Genomic DNA, 12,664 nt, shown 5'->3' with positions numbered 1-12,664 from the left:
ACACTCAATTCTCTGAGCTACTCATTGAACAGAATTATCCCATTTTACAGATGAAGAAAGTGAGGCTCGGAGGGGTTAGGTGCTTTGCCCACTCACACAGCTAGGAAGTGCAGGAACTAGGAACCTATCACAGGTCTGTCAAATGCCAAAGCTGTAGTCTTTACTATGAGACCACTTCGTGGGCCATGGATTTGCAAGTGCTTTGTAAACAATAAAATGCCACACAGGGGCTTCCCTGGTGGCGCAGTGGTTGAGGGTCCGCCTGCCGATGCAGGGGACGCGGGTTCGTGCCCCGGTCCGGGAGGATCCCACATGCCGCGGAGCGGCTGGGCCCGTGAGCCATGGCCGCTGAGCCTGTGCGTCCGGAGCCTGCGCTCCGCAAGAGGAGAGGCCACAACAGTGAGAGGCCCGCATAACGCAAAATAAATAAATAAATAAATAAATAAATAAATAAGGGTGTACTTAAAAAAAAAAAAAAAATGCCACACAAACTAATCATCTGATTGTTCGTGCAGCCACACCACAGGAAGGATACATCCTAGTCACATTTTCCAGCAACAGCCTCTGATGGAAAACTCTATTTTCAAAATGGCCATCACTGAAGAGGAATGCTTTTTCCTTTTCAGACATCCTTGGGAAGTTCTCCATCTTCAAGTTAAAAAAAAAAATCACAACTATACCCTTGAACACAAGCATCATTATTTTTATAGCTGGTCCACTTCCAACCCTTTGCATATAGGACCACACACTTTTCAAAGCATGACATCACCGAATTTCTCACACCACCCTGAAGGGAAGGCTTTGCTGCCCTGGCTTTTCAACAGGGAACCTGAGGCCTGCAGAGATGGCGGCTTGCCCAAGGCTTTGATGTCAAGACAGACTCCTGGTTCTACCGATTCTTAGAAAGGCAGGTGGCATCACCTCTCCTAGCCTTGGTTTTCTCATCCTGAGAGGATAAGAATGGCTCACTAGAGTTACTGTCGGACGTTCTCCTGAGTTGATCATTTAAGCCTGTGGTGTGTAGGCTGCTTGATGACCATTTGCATGGGAGGCTGGAGCATGTCTCAGATACTGGGCTGCCTCCATCTAGGAAGGCCTAGAATCTGTTTGGCCCCTGGAGTCAGATTTCAGCAAGCAGGAGGCTACTTAGGTGGGAGGATGACTGGGTAGTTAATAAAGGAGATATGGGGACAGGGGCAGGGGTAACTACTTCTGGTATCTGCTGTTCTTCCAGGTTAAGGACAAAGTTAGTCTCTCTGAGGCTTAGAGCAGTGCCTTGCTCACAGAAACCTCTCCACCTGGAGAATGAATGAATGGATGAAAGAATGGGCAGAGGCAGGCACATCTGGAGAGCATCCTTAGGGCCCAACTTTCTTGGCAGCTCTTTCCACAGGACACCAAATCCTACCAACGAGCACAAACATCCCCAGAATGTGGGCACGGGCCAACTGTGACCTAAATGGCACCAAAACCACCACCAGCCTCCCTCAAGAGCTTGCCAAGAACCTAGCCTGGCCGTATTTGGTGCTGGCTTCACTTCAGGGTTTTTCTTCCCACTCACAGAATCATGGAAACTCTGGGGAAGAAGGGACCTTCTGGGTCATCTGGTCCAGGCAACCGGCCAGCTGCTGTGGGAATTAGTTCTGTTTGATACCTTGCATGGAGTCCCTCTCTGTGTGGGACTCTGGGCTGGGGGCAGGGGCTCTGGAGACGATGAGGGTCTTAACCAAGGAGCTCACAGTGCAGGGGATCTGGTTAAAGCTTCTATGACATTTCTACCAAGTGCTCAAAAACCTCTGAGGCCAGGGACTCATCAAGGCCCTACTCCTGGCAGGACCACCCAACCACCCATCCATTCATTCACTCATTCACTTGAAAAGATTTACTGAGCAACTGCTACGTGCCATGCACTGTTCTAGGACTGGGACGCAGCCTTGAATATGACACACAAACTCCCCTGCCTCTGGAGGAGACAGACAATAGACAAGTAAGAACAATATATTTCAAATGGTGATAGATGCCTGGAGAAAAATAAAGCAGGGGTGTATTTGAGCAAAGCCTGAAGGGAGGGAGGGAAAGAGCCACATGGTTATCTGGAGGAAGAGCATCCAACAGAAGATAGAGATGAGCAAGTGCAAAGGCCCTGAGGCAGGACTGTGCCTGGTCAGTTCGAGGAACAAGAAGGCCAGTGTGGCTGAAGGACAGTCAGCAGGGAAGAGAGTAATGGGGTAGGAGGCTGGGGAGAAACAGGCCAGGCCTCATGGGGCCTGTGGGCCATGTTGTTACCTTACTTGGGTAAGGTGGGAACTAAGGGGGGGTCTCAGCAGAGAACAATATGACTCAGATGTAACAGGATCTCTCTGGGCAGCCATGTGGCAATTTCTGTCCTTGAGCTACACAGGTCGGCATGGCTACAGCCCATGGCAGGGCATCATGTGTCAAGTGGCACCATCGTGCAATGATGGAAATGTTCTATAATTGTACTATTTAACATGGTGACCACTAGCCACTTGTGGCTACTGGGTTACTGAAATGTGGCTGGTAAGACTAAGGAAATGAATTTTTAATTTTATCAGACTTTAGTCAATTTATATCTTACAGCCACGTGTGGCTAGTGGCTTCTGTATTGGACAACACAGAGGGGCCTTTTTCACAGGAACCCAGAACCTAGTCTGAGAGGGGAGGAGCCAGGGCCTTGGGAGCCTCCTCCATCTGCCAGACTTCAGAATTGCAGGGCTGGGGGGACCTGCATGAGTCACACCACCTGGCACCTGGGTGGGGCCTGGGGAATGACTGGGTCCCAAGGCTTTATGACCAGACAAGCAAACAGTCGTCAGGAGCAGTGACTAACTGAGCAATCAGATCCGTGCTGAGCCCAGAACCCAGGTCTCCTGGTTTCTAAGCCAGTAGAGCATCCGGTGGACTGTCCATGGAGCTGTTACTGCGATTCTGTCTGTCTGAGGAGGTGACATGACACGTGGTTAAGAGCACTGGCTCCAAAGCCCGCTGCCTGGATCCTAACCCCGGCTCCACTTGCTACCCGTGTGGCCTGGCAAGTTTCTTGACCGTTCTGTGCCTCAGTTTTCCCACCTGTAAAATAGGGGTAGTAGTTCCCACCTCGCCCAGCCATCCTAAGGCTATTAGATGGCTATTGTATGTCAAGTGCTTAGAAAAGAGGGCAGCAAACCCTTTCTGTAAAAAGCCAGATAGTAAATACTATTTACCACACGGTCTCTGTCACAACTATTCAACCTGCCATTGCAGTAGGAAAGCAGCCATAATGCATGACTGTTTTCTAATTAAACTTTATAAAAATACGTGGTGGCCCAGATTTGGCCCATGGGCTGTAGTTTGCAGACCCCTGGCTTAGGGCAGTGCCTGGCACATCGTGCTACCTACTTGAAGCCAGGACTCTGGTTATTTATTGACGAACTTAATGTACATGAAGATTTAAATCTGCAGTGGCGAGGGGGAGGAGGGGGTGTCCTCTTGCTAAGGACCAAGCTACTCCCTATGTGGAGTGCTTATCTTCCTTGGCTAGGACCTCTCCAGAAAAGATTTCCAACTTTCCTGGAAGTGACAATGACCAAAAATTCGCCTTTACTGAGCATTTACCATGTGCCATGATGATGTCAAATCCTTTACCTAGCTATCTCCTGTGATCCTCAGGATGGGCCCTTCTTATGTACTACCCTTATTTTGCAATATGGAAAGTTCAGAGAAGACAGGACCTTTTTCCAAGGTCAAGTTAAGGTCTGAACCATGAGGGCAATGACCTCAGCATGTCTTACTCACTCTTACACCCCTAGTGATTAGCATGGGGCTGGCACATAACAGGGACTCAAAAAACATGTCAAATTAATACACGGACACGGTAGCTCTATTCACAACATTAACATCCTTCTGTTTCAGCAGCTTGTCAAGTAACATCTCAGGGCCTCAGTTTCCAGGGGGATAAAATGGGTAAATAACACCTACTACACTGAGTTGCTCTGAGGAATTAAAGAAAGTTACCCACTTGAGTCCCAAATCAAATTGCTGATGGAGCCTACTGACCCTCAGGGACCGGCTCCTGCTAGCTGACCTTGTCCCATCTCCTCTCCAAGCTCCAGCCCCAGGCTTCCTCAGACACATGGAGGCCATTCCCACCTCTGCCCTTTGCTCTTCCTGTAGCCCCTCCGAACACTCTTCCCACCGGGGCTTCCCATTCACCTGCACTGGCTCCTCTATATCCTTGGGCCTCAGCTCAGCGGTCCCCTCCCGGGAGAGCTGTCCAGACGGGCCGCTCCCCCTCTCTATCTCATCACCTGCTTATTTCCTTCTCAGCACCTATGCTTAGCTGTCTCTGACCCATTTCCCTCCACCTGTTTAGGGTCTCCCCTGCTGGACTAGAAGCTTCGTGAAAGCACGTCCCTTGCCTGCCTCTTTCATCCCTAGGCCCCTCGCCTGGTGCGCGCTTTTGGCTCAGGATCAGTTCCCCGCCTTCTCCCGGTGGGAGTGGGAAAACACAGAAGGGCTGGGTGGTCCCACAGCCAAACAACGCTCCTTTAAAAAGCAGCCAGATTGCAACAAAGTTAACAACACTGAAAAGTCATTTCCCCCTTTTATCCCTTAAATTCTTCACTTCCTGAAGAAAAAACCAAACAAAAAAAGCCACTGAGGGCCTCTGGCCTTTGGGCCTAAGCCGGGCCTGAACTGCTGGGCAGACAGAGCTCGGCCTCTTCCAGACAGAGGGGAAAAAAATAACTCAGGTCACAAGGCTGGCTCACTGTGGCCTGTGTCCAGGCCTGCACAACAGCCCTCCCGCCCAGGACACCTTTGATGAGTAACCTGGATGAATGGACTTAGCAGATAAAGTAAAAAACAAAAAACACTGCAGGTCAAACGGTTACTTGTCTTCAAATTTCCTGAAATCGGTCAGACTAAAATAGCCCACGGAATAGTTGTTTAACTACATAAGTATCTAACAGATACCTCCAGAGCGTATAGGCACAGAGCATATGCAGTCATCAAACCTGGTAATACTGGGGCTAGAGAAGGCCCTAATCATCATCATCATAATAATACCAAGAGCGACCATTCAAGTGCACAGCGCCTGCCCACAGGTGCTAGATTCCTGACATGCTTATCTCATTAAATCCTTTCAGTGACCCTAGCAGATGGGGGTATATGAAAATATTTTGGAACTAGATAGAGGTGATGGTTGTACCATATTGTGAATGTACTAAATGCTGTACACTTTAAAATGGTTGATTTTGTTATGTGAATTATGCCTCGATCCCCGCCCCAAAAAAAGTCACTGCATGCATGCTAGCCAAAGGACTCCTGACTGAATGAGCATGTAGTCATACTACACATACTGTACACATACATCTACTGACTGGTATGAAGTACGGACAGACTGGAATATGGTAAATATTTGACAAAGGGAAAAAACCACGCAGAGTCACTCCATTCAATAAACACAGAACACGCCAGGTACGAGGGGGCCGAGGGGCAAAACGCCCTGGGAGAGGGCAAAATGTCTCATGGTCACGGGGTGGGGAGGCGTTGCCTCTTGCGAGGAGGGGACATTCCAGCTGAGAGCAGAAGTGTGAGGAGCTGGCTGTGGGAAGAGCAGGGGGAAGGGTGTGCCCGCTAGAGGGAACAGAGGCTGCAAAGACCTGGAGGAAAGCGCTGGGGCCTGGGAGGGGTGGGGAGCAGGTGGAGAAGCAGGCCTCTCTCGAGGCCCTGGAACAAGGCGGTCCTCCGGCTTTCACTCCTATCAGAATCTCCACTTTATAGATGGGGAAACGGAAGCTCAGAAAAGGCAGTAACTTGCTCAAGACTACAAAGCTTATAAGAGGCCAAGTCGGTGTCTGAACCTGGGTCTGCTTAATTCCAAAATCCCTGCTCTTCAAAATGATACAACTCAAGAGAAGTGAGAATACAGTTCAAGGGATACTTTGACAGGGCGAGGCTAGCGGGCTCTGTGGGTACAGAGACGGGACACGGTCTAGCCTGTGGGAGGGGAGGTAGTCAGGGAAGGCTTCCAGGAGGAGGTGACACCAGACTGAAAGATGAGAAAAATAGTATGCCTTATAAGGAAGTAAAGTAATAGACTCATGGTAGAGGGAACAGCAGGAACTTCTCAGGCTCAAAAAGTAACATGGGAACCGTCAGGCGGGGGTGGGGGTGTGTGTGGAGATGGAAGCTAAGATGGGGACCAAATCACTAAGGGCATCCTTTCAACTAGTGTTTATTGAAGGCCTCCTATACACCAAGCACTGGGCTAAGCAGGGGATGCCATGGTGAGCCAAACAGGCCCAGGCCCTGCCCTGCCCTGCTGGAGCTTACCATCTAGTAGGAGAGCAGAGACATCATAAAAACAGTTAACACTTACATGGGCCATGGCAGCCACTCCCCAGGATGGTCCCCTATGATCCTTCCCTCCTAATATTCACGCCTCTATACAGGCCCCATCCACACTGAACAGGGCTGACCCATGTGAACAATAAAAACAACACAGTGTGATTTCTAAGACCGGCTCATAAAAGACACTACAGCTTCCACCTTGCTCTCTCTTGGATCATCTGCTCTGAGAGAAGCCAGCCACCATGTCTCGAGGACACTTAAGCAGCCCTCTGGGAAGTCCACACGGAGAGGAACTGAGGCTTCCTGTCAACAGCCAGTGTCAACTCGCCATCCATGTGAGTGAGTCATCTTGGAAGGGATCCTCCAGCTCCAGGCAAGCCTTTGGATGACTACATGGCTGGCTGACACCATGACTGCAATTTTGTAAGACAGACTGAGCCAGAAAAGCCTAGATAGGTCACTCCCCAATTCCTGACCCACAGAAACCGTGAGGTAAGTGGGTTCTAAGCCTCTAAATTTTGGGATAATTTGTTCCAAGGTATAGATAACTAACTTAAGCACTTACTTATTTATATAAGTAAGTTATGAGTTTATTTATATAAGTAAGTTATTTATATAAATTAATTATCTGAATCCTCATAATGGCCTCTGAAGTAGGTACTTTCGTTATTTAATACATAAGGAAACTGAGGCACCAGGCACTTAACTGCCTTTCCCAAAGACAAAACCAGTGAATGGGAAAAAGAGGATTTGCATCTGAGAATCCAGAGTCTAGACTTGAAACCACTACACTATAGCTGCCAGCATGGCTGTGGGTATACTCCATCATTCATTCATTCATCACAGGTTTAGCACCTACCACGTGCTGGACACTGTTCTAGGTCCTAGGGGAAAAAGAAAAAGCCCCTGATTTTCATGGCACCCACATTCTAGAAGGAGAGATAGCTAATAAACCAGGAAATGGTCAAACCACATGACTTCAGATGGTGCTAAGTGCTTTGAAGGAATAAGCAAGGTCAGGGTAAGAGATATGGGGGCACTTCTCCAGACAAGATGACACCAGAGGTCTGCCTCTTTGAAGTGACATTTGAGCAGAGACCTGACAGGAGCAGAAAGAGGCTGCCATATGAAAATCAAAGAGAAATGCAGGCGACAAGAACAGCAGATGCAAAGGCCCTGAGGCAGAAATGACCTTGATATGTTGGAGGAATGAGAAGGCAGTCAGTGTAGCTGGAGCAGCATGGGCTAAGGTAAGGCTGTAGGTGATGAGAGCCTGCAGAGGTGGGCTGGGGTCCTTGTTGGCCTTGTTGGAGGCCTGGAGCTTGTCCTCAGAGCAGTGGGAAGTCACTGAAAAGTTTTAATTAAGAAGGTAAGTATTGTCTACTCAGCCATAAAAACGAATGAAGTAGTGCCATTTGCAGCAACATGTATGGACCTTGAGATTATCATACTAAGTGAAGTAAGTCAGAAGGAGAAAGACAAATACCATACGCTGTCACTTACCTGTGGAATCTAAAATATGACACAAGTGAAATTATCTGCGAAACAGAAACAGATTCACAGGTACAGAGAACAGACTTGTGGCTGCCAAGGGGAAGGGGGGTTGGGGGAGGGATGGATTGGGAGTTTGGGACTAGCAGATGCAAACCATTATATACAGAATGAATAAACAACAAGGTCCTACTGTATAGCACAGGGAACTATATTCAATATCCTGTAATAAACCATCATGGAAAAGAAAAAAAAAAGAAGGCAAATGTTGTTATCTGTTTTATCATTAAGAAGGATACACATTTCCCATTTCTGTAAACTAGACACCCTGTGTCTCCTGACCCCTTCCAACTGTCCTCCCAAGATGCTCATACAGTGTGTCATGGTTTACAAACTGCTGCAAAGTTATTAACACAGTCCCTTCTGAGCCTCCCACTCATGCTGGTGGGTACAAGGTCATAAAATACATTCTGTCCAAGGGACAGGGAGAACCTTTTGATTAGAGGTGCTAGTTACAATACTCATAAAAAGATGCTCAGAGATCCCCTTGAACACCCAGCAAAGATCCAAGGAAGAGGAATCTCCTTGCCTTCTGTATGGGAAACCAGGGTTGGCATCTTAAATGTGATGAACTGTGATAAAATAAGAGAAAGATAAATAAAAAATCATGTGGAAAATACTTGAATAGCTATTACTGAAAGGCTGAAATTGAGCTGATGCCAGCACTATTAATACTGCATTAGAAAATAATTAGCATCAAACCCAGTCTTTTTTCTGATTCCTGAGCAAGTTCCCAGAGTTTGAGTCTCTCTAGGTATTTTTTCTCTTTTCCTTCTTCTAGATGTTGAGATCAATCCAATCAGAGGGGCCCAACGCCCAAATCTACACTCATGCTTTACTGTAGATCCTTGTAACAAAATTTCTATTCTCAAATTGAAATAGAAAAAACGCTGCAGATAAAACTCACAGTGGGGAAGCTGAAGCCAAGGCACTAGGTATTGGAAGCACTGTCCACACACACACAAAAAAAACCTCACAGTGGGGTCTTGTGTTTTGTTAAGGGCAAATATAAGATATGAATGCTGCAAGGAAGCCTGCCTAGGTACTGGCAATTTTTCTATCTTGACTGAGTAGCGGTTGTACACATTTATGTTAAAATTCACAGAGCTGTACACTTCACCCTTAAGTTTTACCCAATAAAAAAAGGGAAAAGCATACACTTGCCTGGCTACCACTGATAGTGCCTTTCCTGTATCAAGCACTGCGTTAGGCACTTCACACATTTTTCTCTCAACTAATCCCACCAACATCTTATTCCCATTTTACTGCTGAAGAACCTAAGGTTCAGAGAGAGCAAGTCACTTACCAAAGATCACACAGCAATAAATAGCCGAGGCAGAATTCAGTTCTAAGTCCATCTAATTGTAAAGCCTCATATGTTTGGGAGGCAGGCACCTGGTATCAGAATGTTAGGGTTGACAGAGATCTCACAATCTTTTCATTTAACATCTAAGATTATTTTGAGACTAGACCGGGATCCCTCGACCAGCTTTTGGGAAGGCAAACTCACCACTGTCGAGACTCCCATTCTAGTGCTCCTTTTGGTAGAGCATGCGCTCTCTGAATGGGGTGAGGATGGGTTGGAGGAGGGAGACCAGCAATAAGAAAGATCCGCTTTCCCCCAAGCCGGGAGGTGGGGAGGGGGCCGGGCCCGCGCCGAGCTCCCAGCACCTCGCGGCCGCTTGCACCCGCCGGCCGCCTGGAGCCGGGTCCGCGCCGCCCTACCTTGGTGGATGAAGGCCTGCCTGCTGGGCCTGCCGGGCGGGAGCGCACTGGCACTGAACTCGCTCATGGCTGCGCCGCGCGCCCCCGAAATGCCGCTGGAGACCCGCTCCGGCCGCCGCCGCTGCCGCCGCCGCCGCCGCTTCCCGGCCTTCCCTCCCAGAGCCGGGATTCCAGATTCCGGGGCTGACGTCACAGCGGCGGGGGCGGGGGCGGGGGCGCCCGGCGGCCCTTCCCGCGCCCGGCGGCCCTTCCCACGCCCGCCCCCGCTGGACCACCGGAGCAGCCCTGCGCTCGGAGGCGAGGTGCAGCCAGGAGGCAGTGGGAGCGTGCGGCTCCGCCGCGTCGGGGACCTGGGATGGGAGACGCGGCTGGAGAGCCGGAGAGACCCGGGACAGCTCCGTCCAGCGGCCGCGAGGAGGGGAGACCTCCCAGATTTTAAAAAGTGTAATAAAAATAACCAAGACGCCGAACAAGTGTATCTAGTAAGTTACCATTTGGGTACCAAAAGGAAAAAAAAAGGGGGGGGGAATATATTTGTACATGTTTGTAAATGCATAAGATATCTCTCGAGTGGGGAGCTGGGAGGCCTGGGTGAGAAAGGTACGAGGGAGAGTTTTTCACTACGTGCCGTGTTTGTCTTTTAAAATTTGCACCTTACCCACGTTTCATCTCTGCCTCTATCCAGGTACAGCTTAAAAGATAGAATGAAAAGGAATTAGCAAATATAAATAAGTGCCAAATAATTAAAGAAATGTAATTGTATATACATTTGTATACAAGTAACTTCCAAATTAAATAAATGGGAAGTGTAGATAAATCGCCTATGCAGAAAAATTCTAAATAATTTATACAGCTGCTTCAAGGAGGTGGAGCCTGACTCCCCAGTCTTTAAGGGTGGGCTGCACACAGTGACTTCCCTCCGAAGAGGACAGTACGGAAAGGGAGGGCGGGGCACAGCAAGTAACTACCTGAATAATACCTGACAAACACTTTCTCAGACAGATGATCCAGGTCAACATCAACAGTGATGTCATGTTGATGGTATTCACCCTTGATATGATGTGATGGGAATGACACTCTACCTGTGTGGGTCTTTCTCCCCAAAACCCATAACTTCAGCCAAATCATAAGAAAAACATCAGATAAACCCCAGTCAAGGGACGTCCTACAGAAGACCTGAATAGCTACACAAGCCTGTCAAGGTCATCAGAAACAGGGAAAGTCAGAAACTGTCACAGTGAAGAGGAGCCTAAGGGGACATGACTGCTTAAATGACCACTTAAGTTTAATATGGTCATCAGGATGGGAATGTGGAACAGGAAAAGTAACAACTAGCAAATCCGAATAAAGTATGGACTTTAGATAATAATACTGTGTCAATATTGGCTCATCTACTACTGATGTAAGATAGTAGTAATCACAGAAACTGAGTCTAAGGTGTATGGAAATTCTCTGTGATATTCTCAAATTTTTCTGTAACTCTAAAACTATTGAGTCTAAGGTGTATGGAAATTCTCTGTGATATTCTCAAATTTTTCTGTAACTCTAAAACTATTCCAAGATAGAAAGTTAATTTTTTTAAAGAAGTAATTGCCTGGATCAAAATAAATACAATTTTTATTGTAGTGAAGGGTTGGGTCACTGAGTTTCCAATTGGAAACTGGTTTCTAATTATTCCCTGAGTGAGCTTGGCCATGTGACTCAACCTCTCTGAGCCTCTGTTTTCTCACCTGTAGAAAGGGTTGTAGTGAGAATAATCCCCTGAAGTGCCTGGCAGAGCATCTCGGGGAAAAAAACCCAAACAAACCTAATCTGATGCCAACCTCACACAAAAGAAAATCCAAAGATATAAATGTAAAAAATAAAACCATGAAAGTGCTTTTTAAAAAAGGGTTTTTGTTTTGTTTTGGGTTCCGTTTTGTTCATTTATTCAAACTACATAAAATTTTAAAATTCTGCAAGACAAGCAATGACATTTCTATGAGGCTGTTCGTTGCAATGTTGTTTATACAAGCAAAAGAATGAAGCGGCCTAAATCAATATAGATACGAGGCTGGTTAAATACATTTTGACACACACATCCAGCGATCAAATAGCTGTGTATGTAGACATATAGAAAGTTCTACATATAGAAAGTTCTATGTGTGGAAATATACAATTAAGTGAAAAAAGCAAGGTGCAGAAGAAGTGTATTAGGTAAGCTACCATTTGGGTAAAGAAAATACAAGAATATGTATGTGCTTAGAAATGCATAGTAAATTTCAGGACAAGTTGGGGGTATTTACTGATTATCCTTTTTTTCTGTATTGCACAGCTATATTTCCTATATATGCTTGAAGTTTTAAAAAATTACCTCTAAAGTCTGTGGCACAAAGCAGTGGTGACAGATGATGGCTATTTCTGTCGTGAGACAGTGCCTCTCTCTTCCCTTCCTCACCAGAGGCCACCTCCCAGCCCTGATCCCAGCCCACAGATCTGGAAGGAGGTGGATGTAGCCTGCCAATGCTCATCTCCCTCCTACTGGTCTCACCCAGCACCTGGCACCTGGCCCTGGCCTGGTCTGCATCCCAAGCCAGGAGAGGCCTCGGGTTCTCTCTGGGGCAGGGGAATGAGCCCAGTATCCTGAAGGAAACTCCTTCCTCCCAGGAGATGACTGATTTTACAGGAATAGAAATAGGGTCGTTCTTTGGGAAAAGGTCTCAAAAATCTCCTGTTGGAAGGAAATAGAAGGGAGAAGAAGGCTGGTAGCGGACAAACAAATTCAGACAGAAGGATGGCAAGTAAGACAGAAAGCAGAATCAAACACAGAATTCTTGATCCATTTACGTATTGCTTTATTTCAAGGGGAGGCGCACGTCTTTCCACAGCGCCCCCTATCAGCTTTATCTGTCCTAGCACTTTATTTATTTATTTCTTTTTTGCGGTACGCGGGCCTCTCACTGTTGTGGCCTCTCCCGTTGCGGAGCACAGGCTCCGGACGCGCAGGCTCAGCGGCCATGACTCACGGGCCCAGCCGCTCCGCGGCACGTGGAAT

General features: G+C 47.5%; 1 protein-coding gene across 2 annotated transcripts in view; it reads right to left on the bottom strand.

The window, feature by feature from the left end:
* The window catches only part of TMC7 (transmembrane channel like 7), a 51,216-nt gene extending 41,482 nt beyond the window's left edge, over positions 1-9,734 (bottom strand). For both annotated transcript variants that reach the window (XM_081256605.1, XM_081256606.1), the window contains exon 1: positions 9,631-9,734. In XM_081256605.1, coding sequence (XP_081112731.1) covers positions 9,631-9,697 — 67 coding nt within the window. In that variant the 5' untranslated portion in view covers positions 9,698-9,734. The remainder of the gene's footprint in view (positions 1-9,630) is intronic.
* Positions 9,735-12,664: the final 2,930 nt, after the last annotated feature.

Source organism: Mesoplodon bidens (genome assembly GCF_964165515.1).
Source record: "Mesoplodon bidens genome assembly, chromosome: 15".
Lineage (NCBI taxonomy): Eukaryota > Metazoa > Chordata > Mammalia > Artiodactyla > Ziphiidae > Mesoplodon > Mesoplodon bidens.
This window is presented reverse-complemented; position numbering and strand designations above follow the sequence as displayed.